The following is an 18,880-nucleotide window of genomic DNA, read 5'->3' as shown; positions in this document are numbered from 1 at the left end:
TAAGATTAAAAAAAATTTTAATTTTAGATAAAAATGTAATTTGAAAAAATTGCTTTAAATATCATTTTAATATATTTTTCAGCAATGTGCATTATATTCAAGTCGAAAAAACTTTCTAAATGAAAGAAAAAAACTTAAAATATTATTATTTTTTTCCTGTTATAAAAAATTTTACTTAAAATTATTGAGAACCGATACGATATATATTTTTGAGAGTTTAAAATATTTTCAAAAATCGTTAAATAAGAAAAGACAAGCAACAGTTGCTTCCGTTGCACATTTTGATTCAAAAATTAGCCAAAACTTTTGATTTACATAACCTAAAAATAAATTAATTCTTGACTTTCACAACAAAAGTGACAAATACGTTATTATAGTTCACATGCACAAACCTATTAACAATAACACCAACATAACCTTAAAAAAAATAACAAAATTTATATTCTCTTGACTTTCACAAGAGTTGTTCACAAAACTCTAAAAAGTTTAATGTCAAAATATATAATTATAATTAAATTATTTGTATTGAAAAACTACTTTGAATTAAAAATTTGGCTAAATTTATTTGTAAATGCTCAGAAAAGTTAAAAAGTGATCTTAATAGTGCTCGAGAACATCAGAAACTCATTTTTTTTAATTTTTCTTATAAACAAAAATTAGGAATAATCGAAAAATTTTACTTTTCAAATGTTACTTTAGAAAATCCATAATTTTCATTTCTACTTCAAAGAAATATCTGAAACCAATTGTGCCTTGCTGCAATTTAAGTTTAAAACTTAATTATTGAAGTATTTACAACAATCATTCGTAAAAATATTACAAACTGTCAACTTTCACACGATACTTTTACCACTTTCATCGATTATATTTGGTGAAAATTATATATTTTTTTTATAATGATATGCATATTTAATACGAAAAGTATTGCAATTATTTACACCAATACTGTAGTAAAAATTTGAAACCAATTATTTTTGTTGTATTTTTCGATTTTGATTTGCAAGTCAAGTCGTGCCGATTTTAATTGATTAAATATTAAATTAAGTAACTGCATAAGTATGTATGTATGTATGCATGTACAAAATTGTAAAATCAATAAAATACTATGATGAATGTAAAAATATAATGTTACCATACGCAATTGTTTTAACTCAATGATCAAGGCAAATTAATGTACAGTAAGTTGCTGGCTTGGTTTACCAGGACACCGAGTCTAACTCTGACAGTCTTTTTTTGCTCACCTATATTTGAGTAGGTATGGTAGGGCACAATTGGCCTCGTAAAGGCCTAGATGCGTCATGAGAGAGCCACTCTATCTACATACATACCTACCATGATAGCGCAGCATTTGCTAGAAGAACAGGCCGGTCATATTTGAGTTGAGTGTTGGTTGACAAGTATACCATCGGGGAACTATCTATCAACTGCAGGTTTGAGCTTCCTTATAATTGCACCGTCCTCCAAGCGAAAGTGGCTAACATAAAGGTAACAGTAGCTCTGCAGCTCCAAAGCGCAACTTATTTCAGAGTTGTGAATTTCCAATCAGATAATATGGCGGGATATTGTACATGCTTTCGATGACCATACGCCCGAGACTAGTGAAGCGATATCTCGACTTTTTATCTCTGTCATCTAGTTACTTTATGATTAGACTGGTTTAGGTTGATGATCACAGCGAAAACTGCAGGGCTGATAACATTACTCAACCGCACCAGCCGAAAAATGAGTACGAGTAGGATCTCCACTGAGCTCTGGCGATTCATTCCCGAATGGTTAGGTCTCAAGCGAATTCAGAAAGCGCTGATAAAATACTAGCAACTGTTCAAACGCTAGGTATTTCTGACCCAAGGTATATCCTAAGAAGTTTAGTAGCTTCTCGTCCGCATTAGAGTTCATCTTTTGAACGGGATACAGACGGGAAGAATGAAATTTTGCCAAACCCCAATTGCATAAGCTACCTGGAAGAATATGTGATAGAATCATCTCAACACTTCTCCCTTTAGATAGAATCATTGTAACACTCAAATATCTTAAAACAGACCAAAACGGCAACAGAACCATTTGTGATGGAAGAAGTGAGAAAAGCGAAATAGCTCTTTTCCGATTTTACTATTCTTTAAAATTTTGATTCCTTGCTGTTTTATATGTTGTAAGCAACATACCTCAACATCCGCGTTCTTTCGTCTATCTTGGAGCCAGCATTAACACCAACAACATTATCAGCTTCGAAATGCAACACAAAGTAACTCCTTCCTACAAGTGCTATTTCGAACTGACTGTTCCTTCTCGACGAAGGCATGGACGACGACAACATCTGATGAGTCGGCTTTACGAATTTTCGAGAGAAGGATTCTGCAGAAGATTTATTGTCCTTTGCGCATTGCCAATGGCGAATACCGCAGTCGATGGAATGATGAGCCGTCCGTGATGTACGAGAACATTGACATAGTTCAGCGAATTAAGCTACGCAAAAATTTACAAAATATTTGGTTATGTATCGGCTTAGTATCTCCAAAAAATCAAAAACGCTGCAATATTGCTTCAGTTATTTGCTTGCTCGAACATCTCCGCCCTAAGCAGAATTGTGACAGGTTCAAGTTGCTTTGTTGAGAGTCAATGTCCAACTAAAAGTGTTTTTATCTGGCTTTACGATTGACTGCATTTAGTAGTTTGTGTCTGATCTCGCTGTATAATATGTAATATTTAAATCTTTTGACCAACCGAATACAAATAACCCATTCTTTGGAAATACTATCGAAAACAATACTTAAGTGGGAACCCCTAGAAAACTTTCAAATATCCAATGTCAACTTTTACACCACGGCTAGTTCTATCCAGTATGCCTTAACTGAATCAGCTTATGTTAAATCGGTTTGAGCTATCTACTATAACAAGAAGTGTTCAGTCCAGCATAAACGTTAACATTCTAACTATTCTTCTAGAAAAAAATTCTTACAGAGGCACAATACTACTTTTAGAAAGCTCAGAAATCGATTTTGACGCAGAAAACCGTTATTATTCTGTCCAAATTTCGGTCCTAAAAAAGGCTTTTCGTATTTGGTCAATAGATGCAGTCGTATATCTCCAGTGCTACCAATCACATTGTTTCATACCATAAAGTGTTGGAAAAGTGAGATTTTACGCTTAATTTAATAAACTCGGGAAAGTTAAAAAAGTTAGAGCTGTTCAAAAATGAGTGAAAATAATGAAGAAACTCTCTATATTTTGAAATTGTTGAAAGGGTAGAATGCCACACAACTTTCGTTTCCTCTTTTCGCAAGGTGGCGCCAATTGGAGATTCCAAATGAAGCCAGATCCTTCTCCACCTGGTCTTTCCAACGGAATGGAGATCTTCCTTTTCCTCTGCTTCCCCTTGCGGATACTGCGCCGAATACTTTCGGTCGACATGACCTATCCAGCATAGCCGCTGTCTCTTAATTTGCGGAACTAACTCATACAACTCATCGTTCCATCGAATGCGATATTCGCCATGGCCAACGCGTAAAGGACCATAAATCTGTCGCAGAACTTTTCTCTCGAAAACTGGTAAAGTCGACTCATCAGATGTTGTCATCGTCCATGCCTCTGCATCATATAGCAGGACGGGAATTATGAGTGACTTATAGAGTTTGGTCTTTGTTCATCGAGAGAGGACTTTATTTCTCAATTGCCAACTCAGTCTGAAGTAGCACCTGTTGGCAAAAGTTATTCTACGTTGGATTTCGAGGCTGACATTGTTGTTGATGTTGATGCTGGTTCCAACATTGACGAAATTATCTACAACTTCGATGTTATGACTGTCAACAGTAACGTGGGTACCAAGTCGCGAGTGTGACGACAGTTTGTTTGATGACTGGAGATATTTCGTCTTGCCCTCATTCACCACTAGACCCATTTGTTTCGCTGCCTTATTCATTCTGGAGAAAGCAGGACTAACGGCGCGCTTGTTAAAGCCAATGATATCAATATCATCAGCATACGCCATCAGCTGTACACTCTTATAGAAGATTGTACCTTCTCAGTTTAGTCCTGCAGCTCGAATTATTTTCTCCAGAAGTAGGTTGACGAAGTCACATGAAAGGGAGTCGCCTTGCCCGAAACCACGGATCCTGGCAGAGCTGTTGGTGTTGCTCAACGTCAGTTTAAACAGACGTATTAGTTTTGCCGGGATATTTGAACCATATATATGTATGTACTTATGTAGATCTAGTGAAAAAACGTTCAGCATTTTTTCAGTGATGAGAATCTTTCACTAGAAAAATCATTTGCCGAAGGAACAGTAAGCAATCACTTAGTGCCAGATAACACAATTCCTCTTCTATTAGGCAAAGCTGGGCGTTTGTGGGCGTACAAGTCCGAATTTGCCTGAAGTGAAGCAGTTCATAGTAGATGATTCCCTGCCAATCCCAACAAAAATTTACTAAGACCTTCCTAACCGTCCATCCTGACTTGGGCATCTAATATGCCGGCTCATTGCGATTCGACTACGACTAATCGCTTAAGAAATGCATAGTTTTAATTGCGATTCAGCAGCCGTTCGCAGATGGAAATGGAGCCCATAAAGTTTTCTTGCATTAAGAGACACCCATACATTGAACTTCATTTTGTAGTCAGTCTTTCCATTCGAAAGAGTGCTTATACAGTAATTTTCGAAAATAATGGATTATTTCTACTAGACCTATATCTGATTTCCCCAAAAAGAACAAGGCAAGTATTTTCTGAAATTCTTTATTAAACTATTTACAAGATTTTTATTTTAGTTTATACTGCATTAAAGAGAAAAAATTCAAATGTTTTTGGAATGCATTTCGTTTGATACAAATAAAGTGTTCAGAAATTATTTTTTTAAGAATTTTATTTTAAGTTGTATAACCGAATTTTGTTTTCTGTAAAAACAAAATATTTTTTTTTAATTTATAAATTTTTATTGAACTTTTTTCACTTTACAAATACAGCTAAAGAAAAAACACTAAAACTATACCTGTTGACCCTAAAATAAATTTTTTCTAAATTAATAAACAATTTATACAAAATAAAAGTTTTTTTTTTAAAGCGAATACCAAACAAATTTCTTAAGAAAATTGCTAAAACTTATAAATTTTGTAGTAAGCATATAAGCATTTAAGTACGGAAATGTTTTTGTAAATTTTTTCTTTTAGATTTTTAACTGTCTGGCTGTTTTTTGTGCTGCGTGACAGTTTGTATTTATACTTTTTTGAAAATAGATAGGTTTGTCTGAACCACAGCTTAAATACACATAACTTAAAGCTATTTGCAAATTTATAATTATTATCACTTAAGCAACTTGGAAATTTGTATACATTCATTTGTAAAAATTTGTGTTTTTTTTTTAATGCACGAGGTGCTTTTGTAGCAGATTTTTGTTCGACAATAATTTCAGAAAATTGGCAACATAGCAGAAGTTATACACAGTTTTCCACTACCCGAAACTTGCGCTCCCGCGCCATTAACCCCAAACTCTCACAGCAGCTTACTTCTTTTTATAGCCATACGAGTTTATCGCCACATACTCCTTATCGCACAACAACAGCAATTCATACCACTGACTGCCGTCGACGCGTTTCAACTCCAAATCGCCACCATACGTGGCTGGCAAGCATTTCGGCGAGATGTGTTTGTGCAGCGAATCGCGATCATTGCCGTGGAAATAGATACGCGAACGCAGTTTCTCACGCAAGAATGGCTTGAAGAGCGCAAAGACAACATTGAAAATCTTCGGCTGGTTCACAATATGTATGGCCTTGACACGCAGCGGCACAGAATCTTGCAGCCAATCGACTATGCGCTTGGCGAAGGGCGGCGTAAATTGCCAGGTCTGTTGCAAGCTCAAACCGTCCATATCGAATATCACAATGGCGCCACAAATTTGTGTCTCCGGCTCCAACATGGCCGCCTCGAGGAACAATACAGCGCCCTTGAAGACCTCATCGAGTGTGACTTGCTTGTGCTTCCAGCGTTCTGCGGCATTAGAAAATCAAATATTTAGTTTTACTAACCGAAGCCAACAACAATAATACTGTTGTAGTTGTACTTACTGCCCAGCTCGAGTAACAAGATACGCCGACCGCATTGATCGCGATTTGGAAAAACTGTGAGTATGTTGTGCTCGAAAATGTTTGCCTCTTTGCTCGGCGTAAGGCCGTCATAGACGTTGGCGTGCTTCTGCTTGAAGGCGTAGTAACGTTTGATCTGAAAGTAATGACATAATGAGCGGGTGCTATGGAAGTGTATGTAATTAAAAATAATATGCAATTTAGGTATTCAAGTTTTTAGTCAAGTTGTATGTGGCTGTGCTGGCTGTTTACACTAGAATTACATTTCTGTTTCGCATAACTAATCATTAATGTGATCGGTTACGTGGTTTTATATTAAGATTATTTTCAAATGCAACAATAGCTATTTCTGTTGAATATCTCGAGTATACCTTTATTGTTATTTTTCCTTACCAAATCACGCGCACTTTCCGGGTAGTACTTGCAAGGCCGCAAGAATCGCACTAGCCATTCATCATTGTCCTTTGGGTAGAGCAAGTCTGTCTCGGCTGCAAGGAAAGAAGAGAAGGTATCTTTAGTTTTAATAAACTTTGAAATAAAAAATACAAACAACCTTCAAGTTGAATTATGGTTGTTTAATAAGATAAACAAATTTTTGACAATCTTTATATTGATTTTGATCGTTCATTTTGTATGACAGCTACATATATTTCGATATAAAACAAATTCTTCTGAGATTATTCCATTTTCCTTTCCATACCAAATTTCATTAAGATATATACATATGTCTATATTTGGTATCCTAGCAAAACTAATAAGGCTGTGTAAACTGACGTTGAGCGGTAACAAAAGCTCCGTCAGGTTCTGGAAGGACCTCTCCTCTGAAGGATAGACAAGAGTGTACAATGTACAACTGTTGGCGTACGCCGAAGACATCGATATCATTGGTCATAATAACCACGTTGGGCAAAGAAGCGAGGCAAATGAATCTGGTAGTGAACGAAAGCAAGACGAAATATCTCCTGTCATCAAACAAACAGACGTCGCATTCGCGACCTGGATCCAACGTCACTGTTGATAGTCATAACTTCGATATCGTAGATAATTTTTTCTTGAAACCAGCATTAACACCAACGACAACATCAGCCTCGAAATTTAACGCAGACTAATTCTTGCCAACAGGTGCTATGTACTTCAGATTGAGTAGGCAATGGAGAAGTAAAGTTCTCTTTCGACGAACAAAAAACCAAAATCTACAAGTCACTCAACATCCCCTTTCTGCTATATGGTTCAGACGATGACGACGTTAGAAGTTTTCGAGAAAAAGGTTCTGCGGAAAATGTAAGGATGAGCTGGACGCGATACGACAACGGCGACATGGACGTAGTCCAGCGAATTAAGAGACTACGCTGGCTAGGCCATGTCGTTCGAATAGATGTAAACCATCCAGCTCTGAGAGTATTCCACGTACTACCCGCCGGAGAAAGCATAGGTAGAGAAAGCCTTGACCAACCTCCCATAAAGCCAAGCTATTCAGTAGTGGAACGCTCAAAGATTCGGAGCTCCCTCCCTTTCTATTAATAGCTAGGCTAAGGTGCTTTTTTCTGCCGGCTCGTGAACTTCACAGTTGCCTGGTGTTCTGCTGTGATCTAGTGGCTTGATTTATAGTGAGGTTTACTGAGCTTACTATTCGCAACATCAGTATTCTTTATTGGATAATATTCGACCGAATAGAATACATCCAGCACACAGTAAAGAAAATATAGAAGTTGTAGCTCAGAGTGTACACAAAGACCGTGGAGAGTTCGGCACCGTTCGCAGCAACTTACGCATGAAACGATTTGACGCATCGAGATCTTAAAAGAAAATCATACAAAATACAGCTTGAACTGAAGCCGCTCGGTCTTCCCAAGCAACATCGCTTCGCTCTATGGGCTCTTGAAAAGTTCCAAGAAGATCCGACGTTTTCGAGCCAAATATTGTTCCGCGATGAGGCCCTTTTCTGGCTCGATGGGTATGTAAATAAATAAACTTGTCGCATTTGGTATTCAGAGCAAGCTGAAGAGATTCAAGAGCTGCCATTTTATCCAAAAAGAAAACGGTTTGGTGCGGTTTGTAGGCCGGTGGAATCATCGGTCCATATTTCTTCAAAAATGATGCCGGTGAGAATGTAACCGTCAATGGCCACCGTTATCGGGCTTTGATATCCTACTATGTATTTGATGCTTGAAATTGAAGCTCGTCATCTTGGTGACTTTTGCTTTCATCAAGACGGCACCACTTCCCACACCTCATCATCAATGGATTTATTGAGAGAAAACTGCGGTGAGCAGATAATTTCACGTTTTGGGGCGGTCGATTTCCACCAAGATCGGGTGATATCACACCGTTAAACTTTTTCCTGTAGGGATATGTAAAGTCCAAAGTCTATGCGAAGAATCCCGCTTCGATTCAGATCTTGGAGCAAAACATCACGCGCGTCATTCGAAATGCTCGAACGAGTCATCATTGGAGTCAACGGATGGACCTGAGACGTAGCTACGGCCAAAGAACGTTCTTTCGAATGATAATAAACATTTCCTATTAAATTTAAAGTTTTTTGTATTTTTTTTTTATTTTCAAAAGTTGGGAACCTCGAAATTGATCCCTATTTATATCTGTGTACAAAAATAGAAAAATTTATTTGAGTTCAATATGCACTTCTGAAGGGCTTTAAACTAAGTGAACATTAGGTACTAGTAAAACTGAACATAGTTTAGCTTTCAAATTGTATTTAAATATTATAATACATAAACTTGGAGTTCCTCATCACATTGTTAACCTAACCTCACTTAATATTTATTATTTGTAAACAATAAACAACTGCCTGGAGTACTCGTACTACACATGAAATCAATTACCGAACACCAAACATTGAAAACGTGTAAGAAAACGGAGATAAGAAAATTAATAATCAAAAAATTAACTAAAATGAGAAGCATAAATGATAAAGTAGTATCATATCATATACATATAAATTTGAGCGTAAAACGTTGTGATTTATTATTAAAAAAATGCATTCTGTTTTGTTTACTGGGTAATTAAAATTTTGCACAAAAAACGGTAACTTGGTTCCGTTTATTGTAGCATTGGAGAACGCATGTGTGTTAAGGTGCTTCCTCTACAACACAGACCTACATACATACACAAGCATAAAACGGTGTGTGTAAAAACAAAAAAAAAAGCAAAAAAATCAAAACGAAATAAAGTCATATAACTTTATGACAACGCCTCATAGTGATGATGACGAGTGAAAATCTGGGAATGTTTGTAAAAAAAATGCCTCTAGCTGTGACCGTGATGATAATAATGACACTTTTTGATACTGATTCAGCACTGAGTTAACACTGACTTGCATGCATCTGCATATGTATTTACATTGGTGTGCAGGTATATTGCATACCGTTTTTTATTATGCAATATTTTTTAAATACATTTGTAGATATTTGTTTTTGTACGCGGTTAACATGTGCTGCTTCCCATGCGATATTTTTTCGCTGAAAATAATTGCGACAGCATTTATTACAATCATAACCCTTTTACTGAGCGACTCATCGTCGTGACCTTCAACTCTCTTAACAAAATAATTTTTGTGCTTTAAGCGGAGGAAATTAAAAGTATTTTTTTTACTTATTTGTACTATATACATATGTATATAACATATTAATACAGGGATTTCCCGTTTTCTGATAAAACTGATATAAAAATAGTGTACAAAAAGTACCCGGAAATTATAAATAAAACCCAAAATAATTAATTATTTCTCAATATTTATTTTGTCGCCTTCAAAGTAATCCTCATAGGATGTAATACACCTTTGCCAAACATTTTTCCAATTCTCGAAACATTTTCCATAAGTACTTTTCGGAATGGCCTTCAGCTCCTTCAGCGAATTTCATTCTATCTCTTCGATTGATTGAAAATGGGTTCCACGGAGCGGCAATTTCAGTTTGGGGAACAAAACTTCACATGAAGCCAAATCCGGTAAATACGGCGATTGATCGATGGTATTCATGGCGTTTTTTGGCTTTTAAATTCGTGGTTCGGTGCGATGGTGCATTATCATCGTGTAAAATCTGCGAATTGTTCTTCCACAGTTCCGGCCGTTTTCGACGGATGTTCTCACGCAAAAGTTTCAATGGCCAAATAGAACTCTTTACGGTCTGTTTCTCTGGAAAAAATTCACTTCATTGGGAAGAATCGCGTATCAAAAAAAATGACAACAGACAAAGTGTTTTTTTTGTGATGTCGGTTGTTTTTTTCCTACATTCAAAAGATTGTTGACTCGTTTGCATGTCAAACTCATAAACCCATGTCTCATCGGCAGTTATAATACTTTCCTTGACTGTGGGATTGGAATTCTCACGATTAAGCATGTCCAAAGAGACCTGTTTACGGTACTCTTTTTGAAAAAAATTCAGCTTCATTGGGAAGAGTCGCGTTTCATACTCACATCATCAACGGATAAATTCGACTCGCTAGAGATGTCGAGCTCTTTTGTCTTCTCTCTAAAACTTGCCTGACAATTTTTAAGCACCATATCTTTTACTTTCTTAAATTTTCATCAGTTGAACAGGTCGAAGGTCGTCCAGAACGAGGCATACATATATATCATTATATAATAATTTTGAGTGGAACAACTTTTGTTATTGTGAAAAAATGGATAAAAAGATATGCATGATAAAATATTACTTTTTGAAGGAAAAATACAGTTGAAACAGAAATGTGGCTTTATGATTAGTTTCCGGACACCGGGTTGCTATAGTCAGTGTATCAGCGTATGTAATTTTGGTTTTACAATGGTAAGTCGGAACATTTCAATTTATCTATTAATTTAAATTCGTCGATGATTGAACAATACTAAATTGTTGCACTAAACGTATTAACAACGCTGAATTTGCTTAAAATATAAGGTCCAGAAAAAATTAATCCATTATTTTTCCAATAGATGACTTTAGTAATCTGTATCTCGTTGTGTAAGTGCGAACTGTATGGACTGAATTTCAATCTTTGAATTGCTGTTGAAACGAGGCACAAACGGTAGCCAATTCAGTATTGAAAGCCAGGAATATTTGTCTGTATGTTTGGTGGGAACGGCCAACGGAATCAACTATTATAATGTGCTCCTCTACGGCCAAACTGCCAAAAATCGAAATTCGGATCAGTACTGTGAACAATGGGGCCGTCTGGAGTAAACACCAGAATTCGACCAGCTGTGGCGAATAAGAGAGGAATTGTATTGCAACAGGGTGACGCCGGGCCAAACATTTCGATAGTGACTCGTCAGGAACTACAAAAACTTAGGTGAGAGGTTCTTATGCAACCAACTTTCGGACCGGATCTAGCAGCAATGATTACTACCTGTTTCTGTCTATGGTTTACGTCGAGATCTTAAGAGCTGAAGCCGCTCGACCTTCCCAGCGACATCGCTTCGCTCTATCGGCAAATTTTGTTTAGCGATGAGGCTCATTTGGGTATGTAAACAAGCAAAATTTCCGCATTTGGAATTACGTCCAACTTGAAGAGATTGAAGCTGCCATTTCATTCAGAAAAGTAATGGTTTGATGTGGTTTGTGGGCCAGTGGAATCATCGGACCATATTTCTTAAGAACCGTTGATGGCGACCGTTGTCGCGCCGACTACTTGATGCCTGAAATTGAAGCTCCTGATCTCGGGGACATTTGGTTTCAACAAGAATCAGTGGACTTATTGAGACAACAACAGAACGGTAGGTTGGCCACCAAGATCGCGTAATATCCTGCTGCTAGACTTTTTCCAGTGGGGATATGTAAAGTCTAAAGTCTATGAGCACAATCCCGCTTTGATTCTGGCCTTGGAGCATAACATCACGCGAGCCATTCACCAGTTACCAGTCGAAATGCTCTAATAGTCATCGAAAATTGGGCTCAACGGCCAGCATTTGAAAGAGATAATCTTCAAAAACTAAATACCAAAGAATGTTCTTTCAATTGATAACAAACATTCCTCATTAAATTTGAAGTTTCTGTGTTTTTTTAAACGTAAGGAACCTCGAAATGGAGCACCCTTTATTTAAGGTCCAATTAAGTGGGTAATACAGTACTTGTATGTCTAGTGCTTCAGGTGTTCTTTTACCTATTTAAATAAATAGTGTTTGTTAAATACATGCTTAATTGAAAACCTTATTGCAGTTATTAAAATAGTGTATGAGAAAATAATGTTTAGTTTGTCTGGGAATTTTTGAAAGTTCTGATATTGTAGGAAGTTAAATGGCCGTTTGCATGTCAACTGTAAATTGTTACAACACAAAACGCGTCACTTTACTGTAATTGCTATGACAATATTTGCAAATACCATTTAGGTTATGCTAAAAGTAGGAAGTTTAGAAACAAAAAAATTAAATTCTCAGCTATTTAGTGGCAATTATGGAAATTATTTACACATACATAGGTAAATATAGAGAAGTTCATAGTTCAAATGGCAAATATTTATTTTTAGTATTTATTTATAATTACACAGTCAAGTGGTAGTGTTTATGGTGTTTAAGCTTTCTAATTGTTTTTCTAGAAGTTGTTAACAACTTGTGCGGTAATTAAAAGGAATATTGACGTAAGTTTATGATTTCAAAGCTGCTTTTGACATCACGCAAAATGTGTAAGGCTGTGTAAACTGACAATACCAAAAGCTCTGTCAGGATCGGAAGGGATCTATTCAAGGCTTCAGACAAGGTGACTCCCTATCATGAGGCTGTTTCAACCTACTCCTGGAGAAAATAATTCGAGCTACGGATCTGAATAAAGCAGGTACAATCTTCTATAAGAGTGTCCAGCTGCTGGCGTACGTCGATGACATTATCATCCTCAACAACCACGCCATTACTTCTGCTTTCCCCAGACTGGTTGAGGAAACGAAGCCAATGGGTCTGGTAGTGAACGAGCGCAAGACGAAATATCTGCCACGTCGCTGTTGACAACATCTGATGTGTGTTAAATCTGGGTATCTGCTCACGACAGCCTTACCCGACGGCGGTCAAAGGCACAGCGGATCAAATCAATGCGTTGTTCAGCATCTTGAAAATGCTGGTCATTTTCAGTACAAATTGACAGTGAGGAAGGAACATATTAACCATCTTGAGCCAGCATTCGGGCTTCAACCACAACCACTACGAAACTCCCCGAAGGCCCAGTTCGCATGAGCAGGTTGGAACCAACTCCAAGGGCTCTTGCCTCTGGTGATAAAAATGGAAAAATTTAAAAATGCTTAAACTTTAAACTGGAATCTAGGAGGCATGGTACGCAATTCTACAAAATAGGTGACAGAAGTTAGTGGACAGCTTGCTCCGACGATGTTAGGCAATTTTGAAAAAAAAATGAGCACACTACCAAGTATTAACGTTGTAAGTCCTTGAAAGTACTTACCTTCCAATAACTGCCTTAGTTCATTAGTCGCCGCTTCTTTATTTTCTGGCGTTTCGCGTAACTCCCTTAGAGCCACTTCCTTGGCACGTTCTGTGGGTTCGCCCAATTCAAATTGAAGCGTATACTCGCCCAATTGTACGGCGGGCAATTCGGTAACCTCGGAAAGCATTGTTGGGATCCCTGAAAAATAAAGAAGAATTTGGCGAATTACTATTTGCATAAAATATATTTGCTATTATTGCTAGAACCATATTAAATATTCATTTTATGTACTCCGAAATCGAAGTCATCGTATTGTGATCTGACTTATTTAGGTGTGTGGTCGCAGCGAAATCGGCGAAAATTGCAAAACCGATTAGCTTGCTATAAAAGGTTCTCTTACCCTAATTTTATCAGATTGATTCTTCTAACCCAGAATGGAACGGAAAAGATCTAATGCTACTACTTGCTCTTAGCATAGTTCATCTCACCAAAATTGTAAAGCCTGTGACTGGCCATTGTCTAAATAGGCTAGACTACATATTTTGCAAATGTTGGATGGAGAAAAGCGAGGTGACATCATCTAAATATTTCTCAACCGTCTAGCTTTTGTGAGACTGAGGTTCAAACATTTCGGAAGACACATCTTCGTGAACATAACAAAGTGGCTGAAATTGATATTCGCCTTAACAAATTTGTGGTAAGCTCAAAACGCTTCGTCGATCGATAAGGCTCCAGTAATATTTGGAATTTCGAGATTCACAAAGGACTGGTATTCATAACAAATCCAGAAAACAGGAATTGTGGTTGGAATTGAACAAAAAAAATATTAGGTTTATGAGGAGATATACAGGTCATGAGTTGGCTCGAACATTATTGTACAAAAATTAGATAAATCTCAGGTTCTTTATAATTGCACTAGAAAGGTTCTCGGATGAACTGACTGATATCGCGAGATATTTGATATGTCGGGGTCGATTCTGAATAAGAGTTTAACCTGCAACAGATCCGGAATGAAGCTGTGCAAGGGTTACTCTCTATTCTCGCGGCTACTGAAGATCTACGTCTGCAATGTGTAGTGGTTTGACTCCAGGTACGCCATTCACTGAGAAGGAATCTGTGATGGCGGTCAGTATAGACTTTTGCTGCTGTCCTCATAAAGTTCTCAAAAGTTTGGCATGACATCTCATACGATATTCGCTGTTACAATTGTAAACTCGAATAAATTTATGGCAGAATTTTTCTCGGGGACACTGAATGGAATCCAAATTTCTTTTCAAATTGTGTCATGGTTAGTGGATTCTGTATAACCTTTTGATTTAAACTGGAAACTTATGAAAAAGTTATTCAAAATCTTTAAATAATTACAGTTTAAACGTCATAATTAAGAAAATCTTGATATATTTATAAGCCAATATTTTCAGTGTATTGCTTAGGACCCGACTAAAGTTTTAAAATTGTCTCTAAATTAGAGTACAGTCGTTTCTTAGTTGAACTATTCATGTCTCTCTCAGCAAAAGTCATGCTATGTCAACACTTAATGTTAGCCCTTTTGACACTGCCGCAGGGTCAAACTGGTTTCCATCTTACTTCACCAATCTCGTTAACTTGAACATGACACAGAGTCAGTTGAAAAAATAAAACATTTGAACTTTGAGCAGCTAATTAAACTTATGAAAGAGTCTACTTAATATGTTTGTGCAAAACCAACAAACTATTAAAGTGAGTACACAGAAATTAAGGTCATTTGAGGGCTTTCATCATTTGTTAGATGACTGAGCTAATATGAGTAATTTCGATATGAAATATACGTATATAAAAAGAAGATGGCGAGTATAGTGCAAAAATATCTCACATGTAATTTATGGAGTGTATTTGTAAAAAACCAAACAAATAAAAACGCTGTCAGTACCGAGTTTGATTGAGAGCAACTTCAACAGTTTGATTTGAAAATGTGGTGACTAATTGATTTAATTTGCGAACTGTGATTTGGAGTAATCTGGCTGTAGTCATTCATTTGAAGTATGTATTAATAAATTTCATAATTTCAACATTAAATTTTAAGTCTCTAATAATTTTTAGAGCTTCTTTCAATGTAGAACAAAAACGAAAGGAGGCAATGTAAAAGAATTCTCAACGTCGGAAACTAGATACTTTTCAGTAGTGCTTCAAGTGGTGGCTCGTCTTTATTTTAGCGAATGATAACATAATTTTCTTTTTAGGCGATTGTCTGACTTCGCATTTCGGATTTTACCAAAAGCATATTAGTTTACGTAATATCGAGCCCAAAACCCGGTCGCGTTTGATTATAATCAAATAATTATTCACGTTTTATGTCATGTTATTTTTGATCAGTATATTTTGGTATTTCATAATGGAAATGTTTGACCAACGTTTAGTAATTGTTCAATTTTATTACGAAAATTCAATTCTATTCGCAATACCATCACCCATATTGAGACCCACCATTTATTATTATATAATACTAGAGGACCCGCTTACGTTTTACTGTGGCTGATACATAGATAGTACTACTAATACAATCTATATTATTTCTATTAGTTACATTATAAGTATTAGTTAAGGAATGATCGCATTTTTGATGAAGCAACAAAAATGAATCAAAAAGCATTTCGTGCGTTAAGAAAGAATTGGGTTTTGGGGTAAAAATACTATTGAATTTGGGCTGTGTATCAGTGAAATCAATCGAGTCCAATCGATTGTCAGCCTGGTGGACTGCATATTAAGAAACGGTTCTCAAGCGCGGAAAGACAAAAAAATCGGCTGGCAAGGTTATGACGTCTTTTGGGATGCCCGTGGTATATTATTTATCGAATGATAAATGAGCCAGTTTTAATTCATTGCATTGTGTATTTGATTGCAGTTCTATTCTACCATTCCCAATATTTAATAATTTTATTATTTTTCAGGAAGGATCAGTTTGAAATTGTACGCATATATGTATTCATCGTTCCCGTTTAAATATTGCATTGCTCAGTGCAATGCTTCAAAAAGATTTCTGTATATCCCAAATTTTAGTAGACCTTTTTATCAACACTTCAGTTATGCCACTATTTTTTATGCCAGACCTTTTGCAATTGTAAATTGCCTGTCAAGATACCCCCTCAAATAGTTAGCAGGTATGAAAAAAATATTATAGCTACCCATAGATGTATTGAATGACCCAATTTATTACTTAAGAACGAACAACTCTGTCCACAATATGAAAACTTGATCTACAGATTTCGCCTTTTACCTTGGCATCGTTTTGTTTAATGCACGTTTACGCCAATTTAGAGTTTGAATATTGGATACTGCGATGGTAGCGCCATCCATCGGTCAAACATTTAGAATTAGCAATTAATTACAAATGAAAAATTAATTTAAAAAAACATTTTCCAGTGGACCAAATTGTAAATCTAAACCATTCTCGAATTTCCTTGAACATACACATAAAATTTCATCAAAATCGGTCCATCCGTTTAGGAGCAGTTCAAATGCAAACACACGGTCAGAAGATTCATATATATAAAGATTAGATCGAATAGACCACGTCCACGCAGTGAAGAAAATACAGCAGCCGAGCAGCAGTCGGCGTCGTTCGCAGCAACTTGGAACAAAAGAATCATCGACTATGAGCTGCTCCAGCCTGGTCGAACGATTGATTCTACATTTTATTGTCAACCAGCAACCAATCGAAAAAAGCGGTCAGAACTGATCTACAGAAAGGGCTTTGTCTTCCATCAGAACAACACTAGACCACACACATCTTTGATGACTCTGCAAAAACTTGGAGAGCTTGGCTGGGAAGTTCTGATGCATCAACCATATAGCCCTTACCTTGCACCATCGGACTACCATTTGCTTCGGTCAATGCAGAACTCCCTTAATGGAGTAAAGTTGACTTCAAGAGAAACCTGTGAGAATTACTTGTCGCAGTTTTCGCCAAGAAAGCAGACAAGTTTTACAACGATGGAAGAATGTCTCTAGCAGAAAAATGGCAAAAAGTGGTCGACCAAAATGGTACATATTTGATTCATTAATGTGCATTATAAGTATAAAACTAAATAAGTTGAAGTTTGACTAGCAATACGAAAATACTTTTTCGACTACCCAATAAATATTTGTATTCAAATACTTGAATATTCAGGTTTTTTGATATTTTTCTTTGTCATGTCGGATAAAATTTGATTAGATATTTTTTATATAACCTTGTACAATAATATTTTGTGTAAAAATTTTTTTTCAATGAGGTTTAATAACAAATATGTTCTATGGCCGTTTCGTACAATACATACATTCTTGTAGCATGATATTTATAATTCCAGTGCGATAAACTGTTTAACCATCGGAAAATCTGTTGGGTTAATTAATAACTTTCTAAGAACCGAACGAGTTAATACCAATTTATATACACAACGTGTTGCTAATATGCTTTGCTCACTTAATATATTCATAAATGTATTATTTAATATAATAATTGCGGATATAAAAACTAATTTCGAGTAAAACCCTTCACAAACCATACACACTGGTTTTTTACCGCACAATATCAGGGTTGACAATTTGTTCAACAGTTAATCAGTTAATTGCACAATTACTTACTCATTTTGCTGTATTTTAATTATTATTGTTTGTTGCTGCTTTTCCGTTTTTTTTTTAATTATTTTATTTAATCACTGTAATTGCAAATTAATTGTTTGTGGATAAAATATGGCTGAGTTTAATTGCGCATTAATGTATATATTTTCTATGTATTTATGCTAAATGCGTTAAAACGATTTTTTTTAGTTTTATGATTATTTATTTATATATATGTATTCATTATTTATTTAAACTTTTTGCAACATTTAAAAAAATTGCGTAAATTGCGTTGAAAAAGTAAGAGTGCCACTAATTGGATTGATATTAATATTATTACGTTTAATGATGCACATTTTCTATGCACTGAACTTTTAAGAGCTTCGCTCTCTGGCAGCGATACAAATGATTGCCTTTTTGCTGGTTGCTTATATGGAATTTCCCCGCTTTGGCTAACAAATGCCAACCTTGACATTGGAAAGAAACAGATACAACTTGGCGAAGGCGCCGTGTAAAATAGTAAAAAAGAAGAATACCAAACCAGCAATAACAATAAAATCGCAAACAAACTTGAACTCGCACACGAATTGTAAATTCATAAAATTCGCATTATATTCGCATTATTTATGACACTCTTAAAATGTTTGAAATATCGGTGTGCTGGTGGGCTACCTTATTGCTTTTATGATAATAAGCTGAAGTGGTGCAATTGCTGGTCTATAAAAGGTCTCATTTTATAATTTTATGCAGATTTAATTACACTGGTTAACAAATTATTATCTTTTGCTGAATTTTTACCGAAAATATCGGTCAATCTGTTAGGGCCAGTATTGAAATTCGGTGAGAATATTTTTATGGCAACATATAAAA

General features: G+C 36.0%; 1 protein-coding gene across 7 annotated transcripts in view; it reads right to left on the bottom strand.

Moving 5' to 3' along the window:
- Window positions 1–5,030: 5,030 nt before the first annotated feature.
- Window positions 5,031–18,880, bottom strand: part of LOC105223395 (alpha-tocopherol transfer protein-like) — a 31,780-nt gene continuing 17,930 nt past the window's right edge. For 3 of the 7 annotated variants that reach the window (XM_011201119.4, XM_011201118.4, XM_011201115.4), the window contains exons 3-6: window positions 13,451–13,630; window positions 6,468–6,562; window positions 6,057–6,210; window positions 5,031–5,979 (exon numbers count right to left, since the gene is read on the bottom strand). In XM_011201119.4, coding sequence (XP_011199421.2) covers window positions 5,492–5,979; window positions 6,057–6,210; window positions 6,468–6,562; window positions 13,451–13,619 — 906 coding nt within the window. In that variant the 5' untranslated portion in view covers window positions 13,620–13,630 and the 3' untranslated portion in view covers window positions 5,031–5,491. Of the gene's footprint in view, window positions 5,980–6,056; window positions 6,211–6,467; window positions 6,563–13,450; window positions 13,631–18,034; window positions 18,193–18,880 lie in introns of all 7 variants that reach the window. The other 4 variants (XM_019989291.2, XM_011201116.4, XM_011201117.3 and 1 more) reach the window with 4 other exon arrangements.

Source organism: Bactrocera dorsalis, chromosome 1 (assembly GCF_023373825.1).
Source record: "Bactrocera dorsalis isolate Fly_Bdor chromosome 1, ASM2337382v1, whole genome shotgun sequence".
NCBI classification, from domain to species: Eukaryota; Metazoa; Arthropoda; class Insecta; order Diptera; family Tephritidae; genus Bactrocera; species Bactrocera dorsalis.
This window is presented reverse-complemented; position numbering and strand designations above follow the sequence as displayed.